Source organism: Parus major, chromosome 10, assembly GCF_001522545.3.
Source record: "Parus major isolate Abel chromosome 10, Parus_major1.1, whole genome shotgun sequence".
NCBI classification, from domain to species: Eukaryota; Metazoa; Chordata; class Aves; order Passeriformes; family Paridae; genus Parus; species Parus major.
The window spans coordinates 13696296-13718791 of NC_031779.1; the positions used below are offsets into that span (position 1 = coordinate 13696296).

The following is a 22496-nucleotide window of genomic DNA, read 5'->3' on the forward strand; positions in this document are numbered from 1 at the left end:
CTAACATTGTCTCTAGGTTCAGAAATTTGAAAAGAACACCCTAATTCTTGCTTGAATGCTCACTTTTCCCCTGTCCAAGCTAGCACTGCAACCATAGATCCAACATGATCACTGAACACACCTCTCATCCACAATCCATAAATGCACAAAGATACCTAAGTTTCATATCCGAGAAAAAATCTCATAACTGAGATTTTTTTTTCCACTTCCCTTACAAAGAAACAGTAACTGTGGTGGTACAGATAGCTCTTCTCTCTCATCCATAAGCTCATGCCTTGGTGAAAAGCTCTGTGTGTTAGCAAATACTGCAGTTCTTCAAGCCTTGAGGGGGAAAAAACCTCTCATGATTTGTTGGTTAAACTCTCCTGCTTAGTATTATGGAGGGTTTACTTCAGTACCTCAGCATATTTTATCATTTAGCTCATCTTTGCTCTCAGGAAAAAATTTATTTATAAAAGGTGCACACAGCTATCACAGTTAACCCAGCAAAGGATACAGTAAATACACCTGAAATTCCCACATCTGCACAGGAAAGAATGGGGGCAATATGAACCAATTTCGGTATCCCATGGGAAAGGGAAAGCAGGGAAAGAGGATGGCTTATAGTTACTGCAGAACTAAGTGACCCATTTTCATCTGAAAAAATCCTAAGACTCATTTAGGCAGGAAAAGACCTCCAAGACCATCAGGTCCATCTGTTACCCCAGCACTGTCAAGCCATCACTAAACCATGTCCCCAAGTGCCACATCCACACAGCTTTTAAACACCTCTGGGGTCTCCCCATACTTCGTTTATTAGCCTGAAAAATTTACATAAATGACTACAAGACACAGAGAACAACAGTCTGTGATGTGACCTTCTGTCCCTTTTCTATCAAGATCAGAACCAGGTGGATGCCCCAGTTTTACACGGCAGCTGTGGCTGCCAGCTCTCTGCCACCACCCCACTGAGCACATTGTAACAGCTGCAAATCTGGAAAACATTTTGTTATTATTATTGTTATTGCAGATTATGTAATTCTGATTTGCATATTCAAGAGAATACACATGTCATTTCCTTTAAAACCTCCCCCTTAAGATCACTGAGTTCATCCCTTCTCTTTGTCAAGTACAACTATTGTAGAGAATTCCCAGACTTCCAGGCCCTCCCGTACATCCGTCCCGCGTTAGCATCGCTTCCCACGCTCTGCCTCCTCACGTCTCCCTCTTCTCCTTTTACATTTCCTCCTCCAAGTTTATGTCCAGTTCTCCCCTGATCCAGCCCATCTGGCACCTCTTGCCAGGGGCAGGACTGCACCTTGTTTTATACAAACAAGATTTTGCAGGGCAAGTACATGGCCAGCCATTGGTCTTGAAGTCAAATATGTGGGTCAGTGCTGTAACACAGGAAAGAAAACCATAAATTCAAAAAAAACCACACAACCTAATGGAGCAGTGAGTGTATTTTGCATTTTCAGAGAATGCAGAGTTACAAATGTAAATTTTACGAAGGTCTCACGCAATAATATCAGACCAGACTTCCAGCTGGGGAGGAAGGAACCGTGTAGCAAAAGTCTATCTTGTACAGAGTCAGTGTTTAAATAAAAACAGGTGCAAAAAGAAATAAATCAAGCTTTAAATTCAAGCATGACCAGTTCACATGCTGAGTTGAAAACTAAATATTCCATTTCAAGCAAATGGATCCAGATTTGAGCTGATGTTCAAAAATAACAAAAGCTTGAGTTTTAACCTACAAACCCTTTGTGCTTTGTTTTTTGTATCTGTCTTTGTTCAAACCATTTCTCCCTTAAGGCATAAACATACAAAGTACTTAAACAGATTTAAAATGCAGGTGACACTTCAGAACACTCACCAACAACACTGAGTGTTTCATCTGTTAAGAGATTTTTCTTTTATTTAACTCCGAAATCAAGTACAGCAAGTCTAATTTTTGTGAAATCAAAACAAATTGATGTAGAGTTTTTGTGAGAAGACACCTGTCCTTCCATTCAAACTACTCACAATTCTAGGAAAAGCAATTTAATTTGCATCAATACTGCAAATGACAATTTGTGTATTTAGTTACTTACAGAAAAAATAGTAAATACATGTAAGAAACCTCAACACCAGAGGTTCCTCATAACCTGAAATCTAAGCTGGAACTTAAACATATAGCTGAACTTATTTAGATACCTGACCTAATTTTGAAGGTATAAGGTGGTCAGACCAGCGACCTCCAGCACATCTTTCCAGCCAACTTGTTCCTTAGATTTTCATTCAGTTCATTTATTGTTTAAGTCTAGGGAGAGTACAGATTATCATCAGCTGGTATCAAGAACCATTTAAAAGGTTCTTCAGCTGTGTCTAAGCAGCATTTCATGGTGGGAGGGTCTCCACCACCCTCCTCCCACCTCTTCTGGAGGATCCTTCAGCAAACACTGTGGAACACTGAGCATCTTATTTATTTGATCTTTAATTTTAAAATTATCTGCAAATATCTTTGCTAAGACTGGTAATGTGCCACTTAACTGCTGTGCACTTCAGTTTACTTACAGTGTCACCTGAGCTAACTCAGTCACTGTGCCTGGTACAGGTCACTGTGCTGATGTGATCTCAGAAGCAAAACACCTTCCCTTCTTCAACACACCTCCCAGTTACTGACAATTTCATCGTTCACTGCCAATTTTAATTGGATTTTTAAGTTATTCAAACAATGTATTTATTTGGAAAGGAAATAACGCACAGAACAAAACCCTCTCTTTCCAAGATTTTTGGAGTTAAAGAAAATCAGTTACAAATGCAGCTAAATTCCTGCAACCCACATAGAAGACTTTCCAACAGCCCTATTGCATTCAGCCTCCAAAAACATTTTAATTGAAGTATGTTTACCTTTATTCACTTAATATTGTCCAAAAAATGTCATCTGTTCAGTATCACTGCCACACAAGGTGGTTATTATAACCCTTCTTTCATCCCAAATGGCTAGAAATGGGAGGCCAGCCTGCCAATATCCCTTTGGTGAAAGTACAGACAGATCAAAGCCATTCTCTGGAATGCTCCAACAAATAAGAATAATTTAATTTCAAAACTAGTTTGGATCTACTAATATTTACTTGGCTTAAAGCCCATTGGAAATGAAAACATTCCATCTTGGTCCATTCATGGAAGAGGCCACCCCATCCCTTGTCTGGATCTGAAAAATCCCTGGTCTCAGATGTAACAGGATGTAAAGAAGGTGCATGGGGCTCTTTCCACATATTCCCTTTGCCAAACCAAAGGGAGAATGTTGGTCTGTCTCACCACAGGACAGGTGCACTGTAAAAGCCAAGCCTCACCTTGAGCTTCAAACTGGAAAACACAGAAAGGGATTTAAGAGTGGCCCATCTCTGAAGTCATGGCTTAGTTAAGGCAGCAGAAACACAATTATCTCTAAAAAGGCCCAAATGCCATCATTAGAACTAAACCCCACAACTATCTAGACAAGGCACCTGTTTGTCAGCACAATTTGCTGGCATAAGCACAACTCCACCTTTTTTAGGTAGCAGTTTTTCCAGCACTGCAGTTAAATGTGTGTGGATTGTGTATAGGCAAGGCACAAACAATTCCAAATAAGCATGTTAAAATGGACTATTTACCATCAAAGGCTTTTTTGTTTTAATAGGTGACCTTAGCAATATTTGGAAGTGGCAATAAAGTGAGTGAAATCTTTAAGCTTAAAAGAATTAGGATCACTTATGTTATCACATCAAAAATAGTAACCACCTTCCAAAAATAAATAATTGTTCTAAGCACATAAAGACATCTTTCTTTTTCACTTCAAGCTCTGGAAATCTGTCTGGTTTGGGGGAATTTGTCATCATTTGGGACCATGAAAACAGCCCTGGCAAATGCAAAATTCCAGGCTTCAAGATGAAAACCATGAGTTTAGTTGGCAGTAGGGAAGATTCCCTGAGGGATATCAGCTCTACCAGAAACAGGTACTCTTGTCAACAAGGGACTAAAAAATGAAAAAAAATATTCTTAACATCCTGGCTAACAAATTTTAACATTTCTAAAAATAAACAAGAGAAGTGAAAAAAAAAAAAAGACAAAAAAAAAAAAGACAAGCTGTACTTTTGTAGCTGAAGCATTTGATTTCTAAGCTGGTTTTTCCCCCCATGGTTCATACTGGGAATTTTAAAGAATGTTGCTTAAGCCACTAACCACCTACTCTGACCTCCACACACAGAATCTAAAAATACTTATGAAAATTAAGTGTGCATTAGACAGCAATACTGCAACACTCAAGTGTTTCTTAACATTCTGCTGTTAATGAGAAAACACCAACAACCAGTAATCATTAATTTGTTCTACCCAGAAAAGCAAAATGCAAAAATTGCTGCTGGCCATTGACAGCAAACTGTGGCTGTTTTCTCATGCAGCAAAAACCTGCTGAATGGCAAGTCCATGGGTTAGATGGGTTGGAGATTGACACAAAGGAAAGAAAGCTTTTCTCCCAAGGTGTTTCCTTCTAAGAGTTATGGATTTTGGGGCTATGATGCTTTAGTAAAGAGGCTGGATTAGATGAGTAACTGTACAACTGCCATTGGAACAAGTTTTGTTTTGTTTCCGCTACTCATGAGATGAATCAGGCCCTTGTTGAGTCACCGCTTTATTGCATTTTTGCTTCTTCCCCTCTGGGAAGCCCAAAACTGCTCCCAGGAGAGCTTCACTGTACCCAGCACAGCACCAAGTCACAGCTGTGGTTTTGTCCTCCTTCACTTCAGGCTCCTTGGTACCTTTATTTATTAATTTTTAGATGGAGTTGGACTTGCTGTTACCCCTGCTAGTGCTTGACACAGAGTACGCAGGCTCAGGCTGTAATTCCAGCACGAGGCAAGTCCTTTCACATCCCTGTGCTTTGAATTTCCCCATCAATGAAATGGGAATCGTGGTCTAAACACACTGAGTACTTTTCATCCAAATGGCTTTTAAAGGAACAGCTGGCTTTTCAATCACATGACGTTTTCTTTGGAAAGGGCGCAGCACTGACAATAATTAAAGTAGACAAAATCAAAGGGAAAGTTGAGACAATTCCACCTCAAACTGAGAACTGCAGAGGAGTCTGAAAGCAGCTAGAGCACGAAAAAGGCAATTGCAAGGCACTTTTATAAAATGCAACAGAAATCATCAAATAAGAAAGAAGTACAATATAACTGCTCAGATGCTCGATGATCCACTATCATCTACCTCTGTCAGAACACAACAAGATCAGCAGCTAAACTTTTGCTCCCAGACAGTTCCCACATCTCAGCTGAGTACCCTGGATGATCCCTCCCATCTAAGGTTACTTGGGTTGGTGCAAACTTGTGCTTAAACCCCTGGAGAATGACATCTGGAAAGGACATATGGACATCTCCATGCAGAACAAAACTATGCACAGCCACACAGGTTCCTGAAAAAGGAAATCGGGGTTTGGGTAACTATTTTTATAGCAAACATGACAGTGCTCTCATCTCCTGGAATAACCCTTTTGATTGAGAAAGGCTAAGATCCCAGTTTTTCCAGGTCTGAGTAAGTGTTCCAGCCAGTCAGCTGTGACACAGCACTATTACTGCTGGCTCCAAAAACCACAGGATGCTCTTCTTCCATGGCAAGAAAATAACCCACATCCAGCATACTCTTCCAGGCTGCTATTCCCAGGTTAACAGATGAACAGCTCACATTGGAGGGGCAGAATCTGGGCATAGGTCCTACCCCTAAAACTCCCAGCTGAGACCCCTTCCCCTCTGTCCTGGCATGGGGCAATTTGGCAGTGGATCTCAATGCCTCAGCCTGGAACATCCATCCCCTTTTCCAGATGTGGCCATTTAGCCTGCAAGCTCCCAGCACATGGATAGAAAATGAAGGGACCATGGGAGGAGGTCAGAGGTATCTGTTACAGTGAGATAACAGCAATCATTACAGACATCCTCAATTTCACCACTATGGATTGACTCAGAGGAGCACTTAGTGGAAGAAAAAAAAACAACAAAAAAACCCCCCAAAAATCACATCAAACACAGTACATTCTGCAGAACTCCAGGCCCCAGGAACAAAGGTAGGGCTGTGAAATCTGTCTGAACATGAGCAGCTCTAGAAATCCCTCCTTGCCTGGAGATATCCCCCATGATAAAGGCAGTGACCTGGGTCAGGAACGGGGAGAAAGATGGATGTCGTTGGGGTGGAGTGTTGCAACCTCCTGCAGATAAAACCTTCAGGGAAAGACTCCAGAAATAAATAGAATGGCAAGCTGCCAAGTTTTGGGGCAGATTGTGTCCTTTTTCCTAGTCAATGACTTCAAACTCCTTGATCTTAAAGCATGAAGCAATTTTCCTAATATAAAAAAAAAACAAAACCAAAACACCCACACAAATGAAGACAACAAAAATGACTCCTGTGGTTTAAATAAAATAAATAAATTTTAAAAATAAAAATCGATCTCCAGACCTAACACCTTCTTTCCTTTTAAAATTAACAGCAGTGCTATTTTTTCTAGCAGTGAAAGGTTTCAGGTTAACAGCACAGAGACTGAGCACCTCTGTGATGAGAAAGCCAGATTTGGCAAAGCACCCTCTCATTCTTTGGAAAATACAATCACAGACCATTCTGTCCTGCCCGCAAGCCACCAAAAGAGCAGAATGATGGTACACATTTTTCTCCAGCCCACCGAGCAAGTCAAGGTGATACCTTCCATATTTCATTAGCACTGCACTCAGCCAAGTGATCTCCTCTTCCAGTACTAGCCACAAAGCCATGACTTCAAACACTGACATAGAGACAAAATAACTTTCTACACTCCATCACTTTCTTTCCTCAAAAGTGAAAGAGAATTTGGTCCAAAAATAAGATTATCTTAGCAAATTGATGGATAAAATGTTGACACAAGTGTAGAGTAAAAAGACCATTTATTCAAGACTCTTTGGGTAAAAAAGAATTTGTGGGAAAACAAGGATATTTACAATAAACAACCCTGAGCTGTTGCCTCCAGGTCCAAGCTGGCTCTCATGGACCCATCCTGAGTGCAACTTGTGCTAAAAAACATGCCATGGACACTCTCAACTTGCCTGTCTGCAGAGCCAACACTGTTAGGGATGATTTATTAACATCTTCTCACAGCCACAACCACAGCCCAAGCCAGTCCAGGTGTCTAATCCTGCAGCAGGATTTGTTTGCAAAGAGATAAAAGGTTTGAGCAGAGCACGGGGTGAATTTCCTACTCTGAACCAGTGCAAGCAGCACAACCTCCTGTGGAAATGGGTATGCTTCAAAAAATCCATTATTAGTGGCCCACATCCTTTGACAGAGCATGTCTCTGTCAGCCTCCAAATCAATCACCTCCAAGATGAGTCTTTATTGAGTGTCAAGATGCTGTTATAACTATTACACACATATTAATCCTTGCAGCTCAAAGGAGATCTCCACAGACTGCCAGCAGAAATCCATCAAAGTAGCAGGATCTTGTTAAGTGCTGAAAGAGACACATGATTTATCTTCATGCAGAGATCTTCTTGACATGCCACTCTGCTGCCCAGAGCCAGGCAGGCTATTAGCTTGGGCTGTTAATAGCTAATTTAGCTGTACCAGTGCCTTAGCACGGGGCTCCACGTGCTCTGCAGCACTCACTCAGAGCATGCATGGTGCATCAGCTCGCTGCCAGCCTGTGCTGTACACAGACAGTCCTTGCAAAAACAAACAGCCAAGGTCATTTCTAAACATCTTTAGCATACACAAAAAACATGGTAAAATTAACAGAAAAATTAGAACCAAATCAAACTTAAGGAGAAAAACAGAAAGGATAAAAAGAGTGCCATTCACCCTTTTTGTACTAAATGTAAACACCCAGGGAAAAACAGCAATGGGAACTTTATCATTTATTATTATTTATTGTTTTGGTGAATTTGGCAGTAAACAAAATAACAGTTTAATTTTCCTTTATTCAGGCAGTTCAGTGTTAGCCAGGCTATCCACTTAAAGAATAGTGCAGTTTCTGACCTGAATAAGCAAGTAGTGACAGTAACCCCAAGCTCCTTCCACCACAAGTCCTGTACAGCTCTGGTACAGAGGAGGAGGAGGTGCTGAGGTACACAAAAGCAGTAACACATTGGGGTTAACCTTTAAATTATGCAAGTCTCCATGTAATGTCACAGTGAACACGAAGACAAGACAAAAGAAAGGGGGAATTTTCTTTTTTGCAGAATGTCCCCTCCAGTACCACTCAGTTTCTACAACAAGTATTGGTCTTACTTTTAGGCTTTTTTTTCCTGAAATTCTGGAAACTACTTCAGTCAGTTCCTAGAAAAACACACCCAAATTGATGTGAATGTCTTGCTCTGGCCTCATCCTAAAGCCTCTTCTGTTCTTCATTACACTTACGAGAACCAAACCAGGTAATTTTATAACCAGCTACTTGAGTGATTGATAGTATTTCCTACTAATTGCCCATCTAGCAATAACAACAAAATTGCAGTGCTTAGGAGCAATAGCAGGCAGTCTGAATGTGTGCAGTGACTAAGAGAAATCCAGCTACTCTCCTGGCACCAGAGATGGAGAGAGTCACAATTCCTGGAAGATAAAGTACATATGATGACATATTATTAGAAGCAATCTCCTACCACTGGAGTATTTTCACAAATAGCCTTGAGGTGTCTTAAAGAAACAAAACAAAAAAATCAGGTCTGAACACCAATATCCAGAAGCAGAAGAGAGCTGAAGGATGGCTTTTTCCTGGTACTTCAGCCTCCTCTACAGTACAGCAAAACCTTCAGAGAGACACAGCTCAGTGTGTTCCAGAGCACTCATTTTCCTGCCAGCTGCAAAATATCCCTGCCAGTCTTCAAATTTTTCACAGCTACAGTACTTGGAGCTACTGCAATGACTGAGGCACTTTTTGCAGTGACATTTTTGCCATGAGAGAACAGAAACCATTGTAATCATTACTTTACTGATGTACCAAGCCCCACAACCACAACAGCAGACAGATGAAACTTTTGTAATGTTTAAAAGAAACACTTTGAAACATCAATACAAACACAGGCAGCCCTGAAAATGTGTCCTGCGACAGAACTGCCACTTGATGGCACTGCACAGCATCGAGCTGCAGTGTTCACAATTCTTTTATTTTCCACTTGAGCACAATATGGAACTACTTTATTGAGCCAGGTGGAGGAGGAGCACTTGCAGGGAGACCACATCCAACACAGCCTTTGGAAGCAATGGGAAGTACTGCAGGCAGAGTGCAGGGCATTTGGGAGGCTGTGTGAAATTTTGGTTTCATGAAATCAACATCTTCATGAGCACTGCTCTGACATCAGCTTTGCTGTCAGAACTGCCTCTAGCTGAACAAAATGACTGCCAGCATTTTGTTACAGGAAATACAGCAGGGGCATGTATCCTGAGGAATGACATGGGAAATGTGCTTCTTCATTCTAAAGGTAACATGAGAATACATCCCACAGTGGAAGAGTAGGTGAAGAGAATTTTTGTGCTCTTAAATGCAGATTTCCATTATTTATTCCTTGAGAGAGGAGAGAAGGCAACACTGTCAGTGATGCTGGGGATGGGACATCATCTCTTGTGTCTGTCCAGGTACTCCCAGATCATCAGCTACCACAAGAAATAATGAATCCCAAACACAGAGCCCAAGACATGCACATTATTTCACCCAATTTCAATATAACTCTCTGTGTGATAATATAAGGATTCCTTCTGCAGTGTCAGAAAACAGGAGGAAGCTAATCTAACAGCTCCCCAAAAGCAGATCACTGTCTCTGCTTTCCCACCCCTACCAGCTGTACCAGCTCTGGCATCTTCTGCAAGTCATATTAAAGTTCACACATAATGCTGCAAAGTAGTGGTGAGTTAAGGGCAGAATTTCAGAGAAGTGCTCCAGACTTCAAGCCAGACTGTTGATTGTTTACCAGCACTTTCACACCCACAAAACAGGATCACAGAAGAAAAGTTCAAATAGATAATGAGAGGAGGAGGGCTTTGAACCCATATCCATCAGACAATATGGAAGAAGGGTTAAGAAAAGGCTTCTAAGCTGCAATTTAAGCAACAGCTTCTCCTGGAGGAAGATGCTGCTGTGATGGTCTGGCAGCCTTACCTGAGTTCTCCAGGCAAAGCTGCTTTCAGTCAATGCACAAAAGTGACCATTTCACCAGCAGCCATATGCAAACATCACACAGATCTCATGAGCTACAGAATGTCTCTCAAGAGGAGCAAGCCAAGCAATCAGCCTCAGAATAATCAGACTGAGCAGAAGTCTGCACTGAGGTATGACAGAAGCCAGAAGCAGCAGGGAGCTTGCCAGGGGATGGTGCTGAGCTCAGCTGGCAGCTGCCAGACACCCATTTCCACAGAAGGGATGGCTTCTTGCATGATGCAGAACAGAGTTTGGGAAGTGGAGGATGAAAAGAACCTAAATCAAAGATCTGAGTGACAAAAAACTTAAAATATGAGGTCAAGCACAGTTTAGTGAGGAAAGTATTTTGCCTGGAGAATTAAAGCAGAGCCAGACAAGCTGCAATATACTCCTCTCAAAAAAAAAAAATCAGTTTGTTCAGGCGCCCCAGCTGACTTTCTTAAAACCAACCAAGCAGCAGGTTCTTCCACAAGCAATGCAAGCAAATCTTTTATTTGTAAAAGGTGCTCAGAGGCCTCCACTCATTCATTACTCAAAGACATTTTGAAGGTGGGGCAGAAAACTAGTTTGTCATTAAGGAAAAATCAAGTACCCAACAAATAAAAGAGGTTTATCAGATCCTCTCACCACAGAGGTGAACTAAACATCAAGGCTGGCTGTCCTCTTGCCTTAGGACCTTGAGAGAAACAAAGACAGGGTTTCTGTATAGTGACTTTCATGAGAAATTCCCACATCAAAAGTATGTGTGGTATGTTCTACTTTTTCTGCTGGACTGACCTCAGATATTCAGTCATCTCAGTGGCCTTTGTCACCATAGATGCCACTAAGCAAACAAATTCTGCTTTAGTAGAAATGTAACTTAACCACAGCTGCCAAGCTCATGACAGCATCTCACTGTAGAACTATAAAGGTATTTCATTTTGTCCTTTTGTCCCCTTGGTAGAGATTTCTGAAGATCATTAATTGGAGAGAGTTCTGAAGAACATCAATCATATATCACACAACAGTGCACAAGTGACACCTGAGATGTTTTCAGCCATGCTAAGAAGCCAGATGTGAGGCACACACAGGTGCAACACCTCACTGCACTCAGGGACACGGGGAGCCACAGCACTTGGGACAGACACTGCTGCCACAAGCCTCAAAACTCTGTATGGTGAACCTTTTTCTTCAATTCTTTAATATTAAATCAGAAGGGGAGGGGGTTAAAACATGAACATCAGAGGGTATTAAAATTATTTTTCTCAGGAATACTTCAGTAGGGAATCATTCTATATGAACATGTAAACAGGATGGGAGGGGGGATATTACAAGCATTATCCCTTTCTTCAATTTTAGATTAAAGCAAGACGAACCGGGAAATTTTCAGGAGTAGTTAATTCATTAACAAAGGAGGACCCACTGTACCCAAACCCCAGGTTATATTAAGAGAGGGTCAATGCATTCTTTCTGAGGCTTTTGAAGTTCATAATTCATTAAGCTGCATGACATTTTGCCTTGGGAGTGGGAGCTCTCATCTCTATCAAAAAGTCTCCTTGAGAAACTCTGCAGGTTACACAGCTCCTAAGTGGCAGTTTAGACAAGAGACTCCATCCACAGACCTGATTAAAGACCAAAGTCAATGGCAGCATTTTTATCAATTAAGTGTTTGCCCTCTCATGCAATCACCAGTTATGACACATTTGGGTTTGTCACTCCAAATAACGTGGGCACACCTTAGACAAACCATGCAGAGGAGGAGTGCTGTGATTTAAAACAAGTTTGTTCCTTTTAATCTAAAAAGAAAAAGGAAAAAAAGTTTGCAGCAATACATCATGCTTCTCCAGCTGCTAATCTTTTCCATTTCACACCCACTGATCATTATCACCATGAAAAAACATTCCCGTCTTAAAGGCAGATCTAAGGTTGTAACCTTGGCTGCAATCAAGAGTAGATGATCTTAATGTTTCCCAATGCATTCCCTGCATGTCACCCAGTGCTTTTCCAAAACATCCATACCCAAACACTGCTCTCAGGTCACTTTTCTAAAATCAAAGCCCCAAACCAACATTGATTTCAGAGATGTAGGAGATACGACTGAGTTACAAAAATGATCAATAATTCTATAGGGACCCCACAGCCACCAGAGGCTGAAATCAGAAGCCACACACATCACTTGAAGGGAGATTTTCAGGACATCACGCAGCTGAAGACACAACCTTGATTATTCCTTCGTGTGCACTCCATATTTATTAAAGTTTGGGTAGAAATAAGCACATGGCTTGTGAGCCTTGATCTTTTTGTAATTAAATCTCCTGCTGAATAATCTGCTGGACTCCCAATCAAAGACAGTGTTTCCAAAAAGATCAACACTTTACATTTGCAAAGCACTCTGCCATGGACGCTAGCAACAGTGGAGTTTAAGTGACTAATGCAAACAATTTAATCTATAAACAGAATTAATGAATCACAACAATAAAAAGGTCACCTAATAATAAACTTCCATTGTTTAGAGCATTGTTAATTTTTTATTTTTTACATACTCCTAGATGATCTGGATATTCCAGTACAACACTGACAAGAGCCAGGAAGTACCTTACAATGCTGAAGCTGAAATTTTGACTTTTGGTGGTACGGAGATACAACTTTTATAAAAAGATGACAATCACTGAGGTCACTGCAAGCACTTAAAAAAAACAAACAAAACTGAAGTTCATAACTTCTCACCTCCCATCCTCCTATTCCACCCCAGCCCTGCCAGCACACAGAACAGCTTGGTCCTTCAGCTTTGAGAGCCTGGGCTCCCTGAGCACCAAGTCCCAGGCAGACCACAAATAAGGTCTGAAACCTGCATCCACTACACTGTGCCCGATAAGAATATCAACAGGACGGCACCAAAATACAAGAGGGATGTGAGTAAAGTTAGTTTTGGATTTAATCCAGTGTCTGTGCATCAATAAAGATGTTCCCAACTGCAGTCTGAGACAGATAACCAAAGGACTGCCTGGCCATGTGCGCTTTTTTTTGCAGCTGAAGAAATCAATGCATCTTAAAGAATAGGGTTTGAACATTTTTATTTCAAATTCACCTCACAATATTCAGCCACAGGCTCTTCTAAATCCCACTGCCCTTTCTAAACATGATTCCATGCTGGCAGTGGTAGGGCTGGGGGATCTGCCTGCCCTCCAGCCCATGTGAGCACCGGCACGGCGCTATCGCACCCGAGCTAAACTGGGGAACACTTCCCTGCCCTATCTCTCCTGGCACCCGCTCCTCAGCCCCATGACTGCGCTGCTGGGAGCAGCTCCCAGCTGCAGGGCCAGGGAGCTCCTTCAACAGCTCATTAGAGGAGGTACCAGCAGCTCTGGGTGACACATGCAATGCTCCTGGGGGACAGGAGCCAGCTGTTTGCAGAGCAATGGCTGAGCAGCTGTCCCACTCCAAACCTGCAGCAAGGCTCAGCTTCAGCTCCTGGCAACCTCATCAACAAGGAAACAATCAGGCAAGGCTTAAATGAGACACTGAATCACAAAACCACGACACTCATTATTACAGGATGTGTTTTCCACCTTATTTCTTAATCTTCACACTTACAGGGGCCAGTAATCTCATTACAGGCTGTGACCTCTCAGTGGTCCCAAGCTCTGCAGAGGCAGGACAGATGATTTTTACAGAAGAGGTAAATAGAAGTTCAAGCAGCCAAAAGAAAGTAGCAAGAAGGATACAACAGGTGGTCTTCCTTCCTTTTATGCACACTGATTTGGGTAATACAAGAATCTCTATCCCTCTGTTGGTGTGTATGTGGAAATACCATTTTTTCCATCACCCAGAAAACTTTGGCCCCAAGTACACTGGACATCTCAGCTTCTCAAACCCCCTTTTTAATTATGAAGTATTAATCTGGTAATTATCAGATAGGATAAAATAAGTTCTGTCTCACTAACCAGCTTCCAGAAACTGGAGACATAATTTTTTACTTTCTCCTCCTAAAAGGAGCTCAGTAATGCTGCTGATGAAAATGGCATGATGATCTAATGGATCTTTCAGGATGAAACTCATGGCAGATTTAGTAAAATGATAAACAAAATTGCATAATCCTTAATCTAAGATATTAGCTTAAAAGAGAAAAGAATGTAAAATATGCAAAGGTGTCAAAAACAAAAGGGTCAAGTGTGGGAGAAGCATGTTCTCCTGAAAGTAGACAAAGATAGGGAAATCCTCTGACATGTCAGTATTACCTGTTATTTCCAGTCATTTACAGAGATGAAATTCCTTATGTAGGAATTAACAGGATACTGCTCTCAGTAATTTGAAAACGAGATCTAGGAGCCTATATGTGAAAAATGGAGTTGCCAGCACACTAAAGAAAGAATGTGGTGAGGTTTTTTATTCACCTCCCAGCAGCCAGGCCACAAGACTGCTATGTCTGTCTTTAGAAAAGCAGAAATACCAGGAAGACACCCTTATTTTGTGTTCTGCTGGCACCTAACAACTCTCAGATGAGCTGTCAATTAGCAACACATGGAAAACAAATCTGATCTTAAAATGTACAAAGCATTTATACTGAGAGCAAACAGAAAGACTAAATCTTGATCTTTCAAATTTCCTCAAGCTACCAACAAATTTGTTTGTTTTGAAAGGGAGCTGATTTGTGTATACACCTGGCCAGGGGAGGAGGAGAGAAAAGGAAGTCACTGATGTATTAATAATGTAATTTATTTGCTCTGCAAAGAAATACTATACCAAGTGCCATATAATCATTATTTTACACCAGGCCACATTTGACCTCAGCCCAGTTCTCTATCACGTGGGGATGAGGACTTCTAAGTGTACCACTTCAGTATTACATATTCAATAAAACCCCATACAGAACAGTGGGAAAATAAACTAATTCAGTAGATAAGCCTGAGAAAACAAAGCCTCCAGATTAGCAAAGTCATACACTGTTCAAATGACATGAGAATAATTTTGTTCTGCAGTACAGCATTCATGTGATTCTACTGCAGCAATTTCATCATATATTTGCACATAAGTTCCATTCTCTCTTAACGTGTCCTAAGTTTAAATGAAGTTTCTTCAAAGTCAAGGTATATTCAGTAGACCTGAGATTTAACAAAATTCAGGCAACATTTAGTTTCAAAATTCAGGATATGGTGTACTCCTGGAAAGCCACTCTCACAAAATCAGGTCACACTATGTAGTATTTTAATCTTGCTTCAAGCACAGACTTCGGACAGTGGGTAGAGAATAAATTCCAATGCAAATTTCTAGCTGGTAATTAAAGGTAGGCAAAATTTAAAGCCTCCATGGCATTAATGGTCAATATGATCCATTATTCACAACATTCAACACCCTCCAAGACACAGGTCTATCACCAGTCCTGATTGTCTCTCCTTCCTTCCCCTTAAAAGCTGTATTTGCAAGCAATATTCCCTTCAAATTTTCCATCCTCCCATCCAGCTCTGCCCTGGCTGGCGAGGTCTGTGGGCAGGACCATGAGCTCCAGCAGCTCAGCCTGCTCCCAGCACGGCAAGGCAATGCAGAAAGCAAACAGTTACAGACCTGGCTGGCAGCTTTGGCACAGATTTACCACAGGCTCACACACCCCCGCACATCCAGGTCTAATTTGACAGTGCCCATGTTCTCCAACAAAGCTGCTATTCAAGAGCCAGGGGAAGCTTGTTCCTTATTAATGGAGCCATGGAGGTTACGAGCTCTGAGAGGCTGACGTAAGCCATACCCTGCTGCAGCCCAGCCCTTCTCTGCCTCCAGCTCCCTGCCACGTTTTAAACTCCAAACAGAAAAATATTATCACAGTGAGCAAGCCCTGCACACTTGGCATGCCCCGTTTTCCACACAAGCAATTTCTTCTCACCACATCCAGTCACACGAGCACAGCCATGCACCCCAGCACGCTTTGGGGAGGAAAAACAAAAGTGGGGGGTACCTGCACAGAGACAGCATTACATGCCTCAAAATCTACTTAAAAACCTACTTAAAACAGTGCTGGAAACCACAGGAGCTCTGTGACTTACCTGAGAGTGTTACCACTGAGCATTTGCAACTGAATTAATACAAATAAACTCCTTAGGGACCAAAGAGAAAAGAAGCAGCATCTCCAAAAAGCTGATGGGAAGTGTTTTTTGTGAATAGTAGGAGAAGAAAAGCGTTTTAATTGGTACTCACATACAATGGAGCTTGCTGTGGATTAAGTTTCATGACCTCAGAACACTGAAACAAAAAAGAAAAAGCAAGTTTAAGCTATTTTTCATAAAATTGTAGGTACTTCTAAACCGGTTGCTTTAGCACTCACGCATTCCTTTTTCCAATAAGCACTTTTTCTCTTCCCCTTCATGTCCATCTCTGTTCATCTTTCCTCCTAGCAATCCTCTCTTCATACCTGCCTTTTATGACAATTATCATTCCTAAATTGAAATCCTTCCACCAATTCCCTCGTTCCCCCATGAAAAATAATTTATAAGTATTTGTAGTTCTCTCTGCTGCTCAAGAAATCCGACTACTACCTTGTCCAAGGTATTCTGGTGTCATTTTTTATCCCTTTCATTGGATTATTTGTTAAAAAAAACATTTCAAAACTACATAGAAAACAAACTACCAAAAGTGCTCTGAAGGAAAAACTTACAGAGTATATGATGCTCATGGTTCTGCATTAGCATTTTTCATAATCAAAATCTACCATTACCCATTCTGCAAAAGCTATTTTAGTCAAGAATCTTTCCTCTTCCCAGTTTGTCCCTGGAATTTTTCTATAACCTGGTGAAAGTTTCTTATATTGAGCTTTGAATCAGCTGAACCAGAATTTCTCTTGCATTAGTTCCTCCACTCCAGCAGAAAATATTCACTCTAAACAAAAGCTCTAAGTTTTCATTTAATGTGTGTATTAAGAGATCCAGGATCCTAAGATGAAGGAATGCAAAACAATTAAAAATGGAATTTCTGCTGTTACTCATGTCTGCAGAACTGGTAATGCTCTGCAAATACTTCAAGCCCTTTTTAAAATAGATGAAATACCACTCTGCTTTTCACACAAAAAATGTGGGATCTTGTTCATACTTTGCTCCTTTCCAAATCCCACAGTTTGCCTTTAGTGAGACAGAAATTAAACCACAGCCTAAATTCTCTTAGCTGATTCCAGCTAGCCTTGCTCCCTCACATGCTCTTTTTATTTTACATGTTTTTGTGCCAATTGCTTTAAAATACCAGAGCAACCTGCCAAGCTTGTGCATCAAAACAGCCCCTCTGCAAAAGGTCCTCTGAGGCAGCCAGTGGATGGGCAAATATTCTGTAAAAGTTTTAAATCCAGTTCAATTCATACCTATTTTCAACCTTGAGATTCCCTTTCACACAGCAAGAACACCCCAAAATGTTTATGCCTGATAGTTTTCACTGTATTTTCAACTCTTAAAAAACTTATTGAGGAAAAGGGATTAGTAGCACTAGCTGCCATTTGGGCAGGTGAGCTCCAACAACAGCTCTGCAAACAATATTCACTTGTGCCCTATACCATGCCCCTAATAGTTCCAGTCCTCCTGAGGGCTCAAAATGAAAAAAAGAAACAAAACCAAAAAATGCACAAACCCTGCTAATCTACCTCATGACCTACCTGAGCCTTTCTCTCCTGTTCTGAACCTGGGTGTCCTGAACAGGAGCATAAAAACATGACCTAGACAAGAGCACTTATTGTATCTTATAGAAATCAAACCAAGCTCAGAAAAAGAACCCCAAACTTTCAAGCTTACCTCACATATGGATTTTTGGAATTTCTCATTGCTATAGACTAATTCCTAGTGAATTCAAATTCATGACAGTTTTTTCTGGGTTCTTTTTTGGCAAGAGAAGTGCACAGTAGCAGCAGTGAAATAAGGTGACACTGCTGAACACTGGGTCTTGTCAAAAAATTCTGGGAATACTTCCTGCAGGAAGATTTTTCCCCCTGTTATCTTACTAGTTGGCCCTTACATCAGTCCCTTAAAGTGACTCCTTGGTTCATAATGCACATGTCATTCCAATTTTTCTAAGGATGCAAACTTAATTTGCAAGGAGCCAGGCAGGTTTGGAAGATATTTTATCTTGTTAGGAAGTTCTTTGGCAAAAACACAGGAGAAAAACTGAGTGACAGATTAGCCTGAATGACTACACTGCATCAACAAGGGACTAAATTTAGGTTTCTAGACAAGTGAATTTCTCCAACCAAAGGAAAGGCAGGGAGCAGCCTCTGAAAAACTTTAAAGACCTTTAATCCAGTAAGAGGAAAAAAAACAAAAGGCAGATCATACTGGTCATAACCAAGCCAAGATACATAGGGATCCTAATACAGTCAACAAGTTGGACTACTTAAAGCATAAAAATGAGGAGGGAAAAAAAAAAAAACCCAACAAAAAGCTAAACTTTGTTTTCTCCTGTTATTTAGAGGAGCACATCCTTCAAGCCAATGCCTGCTCGGAGCCCCAGAAAGCCATTTCTATCTTTTTGGGCAGGAAGAACTTGCTGCACCAGATACAGAAGAATGCAGTGAGAATAACTGGCCCTACTGTGAGATCAGGATCTGGACTGCACAGGAACTGCCTTGGAAGCCAAACTAACAAGAACAGGTAAATATAAATCCCACCTCCCTTGCCCAGCTCCCACCCAGCACCCCCATGGCAGCCCACAGATTCTGTACCAGTGGCAGCTGCCTGGACTTAAAACATTCATGGTATTTCTCACAAATATCTAAATCTTTTCAAATTCAGTGGCTGGGAGGTTTATCACAAGCTCCATATACATCCAGACAATTACACTGCAAGGTTTCTAAAATTCTATTAGGTTTTCTACCTCAGGATAACACACTGAAATCCCTTGCATTTGCAAATTGGAAAGTAGGACATCAAATGAAAATCCAGGTTCAAGCTCTTCAAGACAGCAGTAGTTTTAGACATTATAATGATCTGCAGATGCCAGTAAAATAAAAAGCTACTGGAGCCTCCTCAAAATGAGACAGATACCTTTCTGCTCTGTTAAGCACTGAAGAATTAATACAGTGAGTTTTATTAATGTCTCTTCTAGAGAACTTCTGTGTTATTTCACACAAAATTTCATGGATGAGGATAAATAACTGCTCTTCATTTCTCTGGCTATGGTAACATATGTCAGGGAAAGAAAAGAAGAACAATCATTTATTTGCTTTACTGTGGTTCCAAACCTCATCCAGAATTAGGGCCCCACTGGTTAGATGCTGTAAAAATGTCAGTGCAAACGAAGTTTCTGCCCTGAAGAGTTTACAAATAAGCACAGGCAGCAGGAAGGGATACAAACCCCATGTGCCAAAGCAATAAACCCTCTTCATCCACCACTCCCAGCTACCACTTAATTTGGCCACAATTAGGTGGTTTATTCTTCTAGGCATCATAGGCAAAGTGTGTATCGTGAGGAGAAATCTGACAGGAAGGTCAACGTTCCTCCAGGCCAAGCCATCCCACACACAATCTGTCAGGCTGAAGAACTTTGAATACCATGTAGACAGGAATGCCAAAATGCCTTTTCCATTTTCCCATCATATCCCCTTTCAGGATTGCTCTTTTTGGCAATGGGCTTACATCAAATGCAGGTTTCACTGCCCAGCTTCTGTGAGCTCCCCAGCATCCACTCCTGGCTCCACATGAAGTGTATATAAGAAAGAAAACACAGTGACACTCTCAAGAGATGTCCATGAATGAATTTATATTGATTTTTATTTTTTTTTATCAGAAAGAAGATCTACAGAATGGGCAGAAACAAAAACGATCACTCTTGTCTTCAACAACTGAGCAGAACTGCAACAACCAGGAGGATGAGGGGTATTTAATCCATGTGGCACAGCTGGGAAGGCCTACCTAGCCCTTTCCCTCTCCTTCATGCACTAAATAAATTTCAATTGTAAATTCTTGAGTTTTTTCAAGCTTTTTGAGTTCAGTTTTTAGGTATTTTAAGTAAACTTCGGTTAGGCATATACTTCAAGTTTAAGCTTTGCTGAAATTTATCTGAATCTCAGCACCTGACCTTTTCATTTATCATTTTAACATTTGATTTTTAGAAACATTGATCATTATTTGCAAAGCTTTACCCATGCACCCTCAGCTGTACCAAAGAGAAAAAACCAAACCCCAAAGAAAACCTAACCCAATCTTAGCCATAAAGAGCTTGTGGTTGCAAGCAAGAAAGAACAGCCAAAACACACATGAAGAATCTGATGGTTACAGATGGCATGGAAAGCATTGCAGTAGATAAACAGAAATGCAGAGAAAGCAGGATGGCTTTCCAGCTGTAAGTGTCACAGCATTGCTGGGATCAAAGCCAAAGGAGGATTTACTTTTTTTTTTTTTAAATGCAACAGAATTTACTTTTTACAGAATTGACATTCCATAACATTGGTTTGAAGAGACTAAACTTTGATTTCAAGGCTCTGGAGCAACACTTCACCAGGTAGCCAAACTACATATAGTCTATAGAATTTAGGAAAGCACTGTTGATGCTGGTTATCTCTAAGAGAGCAAGAGAAACAGAACTTCTTTTATATATTTCTTTTAACAGGGGCACCAAAAACCCACACTGGGGCAACCTGCCTTATAGGCAACCCCAACCCTTTCGGCAAATAGCCCAGAAGTTGTAAAAGTGTTTAAAGAAATCCCAGGATTTCCTGGGAGCACACATTCACCTCCCTTGCTGAGCTGCATCACTTCCTTCTATATGGCTACACTACAAAAAATAAAACCAAGACTCCAAAACCACATCACTTCTCATTCAACAAAGTACAGTGTCCTCAAGGGCACTCCTCCACACTCTGGTTGTACAAAATGTTAATTTATGAAGTACTTGGAAATATCAAGAGGATTGGGTTTCAGGCCCTACAGAGCTGCTGCTCTAAACTACACAAGATAAATAAAGATGGGGAAGTGGTAAGGGGAGTAGAGAGGAGACCAGCTGCCCATATACAGAGGAATTCCTGCTGGAGCCATGATTTCATGCAAGGAGAACTAAAATAGCAATGTCTTTCATAAGTTTATTGTTCTCCCCTAGTGTCAGGGGAATTGCTAAACTGGAATATTCCCCTTTTCTTCTGAGTGGTATATGACCTTTATTGTGTTGTATTACCCATCATAAGTCTCCTCATTTTTTTGTTATAACACATTTATTTGAAAAATGGCTCTTCTTGGTTTAGTTTTGGGGTTTTGGTTGTTTTTTTTTTCTTTTTCACCTGTGGCAAAAACTCTCATAATGGAAAGACACAATGACTTGATATTGGTTTTATTACTTATATTTTTTTGTGTGGTCTTTTTCCTGGGTATATTCCTGCAAAGTTGAAACCTGCAGTAAGTTACTCTCACCTTGTGGTATCAGGCAAGACATGGGTTTGTTCACACACTCTGTTCCACAAGTTTCATTCAACACTGAATGAACACCAGAACTCACCATTCATAAAATGAATGGGCTTTCTAATCAGTGTACTACTGCCCTGTCCTTAGAACCCATGTGAAAGGAGACTGAAAAAAACCAGGACAAAACCTACAAACAGCTTTGACAGGAAAAATAAACCCACAGCTCAGCTCTTCAAGAATGTGCATGGAGAAATTTGTATAAATAGAGTAGCTGCAATTGCAGTGACTAAAATAAACCCTAAGACAAGTACCATAATACCAAATGCAGAACAACTTTCTCTGTAGCTCTAATAATGCATGATTTTGTATATCTGGTCAGAGATGGGAGGCTGAAGGCATTAGGAGAAGTAACCTATCCCAAATTTATTTAGCAGACACTCAGTGAAGTGATACCACCAGCAAAAGTCACTGACCCTGGAAAGGAGAGGAGGTGGGGAAACAAGAAACCACATCTCAAACACACAGCAGCAAACAAGTTACCAGCATATTGCAGCACTGTGTTTAGTATCACAGCTGAGCCTAGAACTACAAAACTTCCAAATACTTGTGTACAATCATCTGAATTTATGTAATTCACTGAACATGATGTTTTCTCACTAACTGGATTGCTTAGCAATAAAAATACATCCTTCATACAGCATTTCCACAGGTGATGCTGCTTCCTAGCTGTGTCCTGTCTGCAAACAAAAACATATGCTGCCATTCAACTACAGATGAAACAGGAGTTTCTTTCGGGTACAAGGGATGAGAAGGAGGTTTAAAAGAGGTTTTGTGTTGGTCTGGCTCTACCATCACTCTCCTCCAAAAGCACAGAGCAAGCCAGCCTCAGGAAAACCAGACAGACAGACAGAGATTCTGTTACATAAAGAGAAGAAACTTCACAAAAGTTTAGAAAAAAAGAATTTAAAGAATATATATATAATTGCAAAATCTGCCTAAAATATGTTGTATTTTTTCTT

General features: G+C 40.8%; 1 protein-coding gene across 3 annotated transcripts in view; it reads right to left on the reverse strand.

The window, feature by feature from the left end:
• Positions 1-22496, reverse strand: part of AKAP13 (A-kinase anchoring protein 13) — a 203070-nt gene that overhangs the window by 129595 nt on the left and 50979 nt on the right. For all 3 annotated transcript variants that reach the window (XM_015639124.3, XM_015639123.3, XM_033516895.1), the window contains exon 4: positions 16310-16354. In XM_015639124.3, the coding sequence (XP_015494610.1) occupies positions 16310-16342 (33 nt within the window). In that variant the 5' untranslated portion in view covers positions 16343-16354. The remainder of the gene's footprint in view (positions 1-16309; positions 16355-22496) is intronic.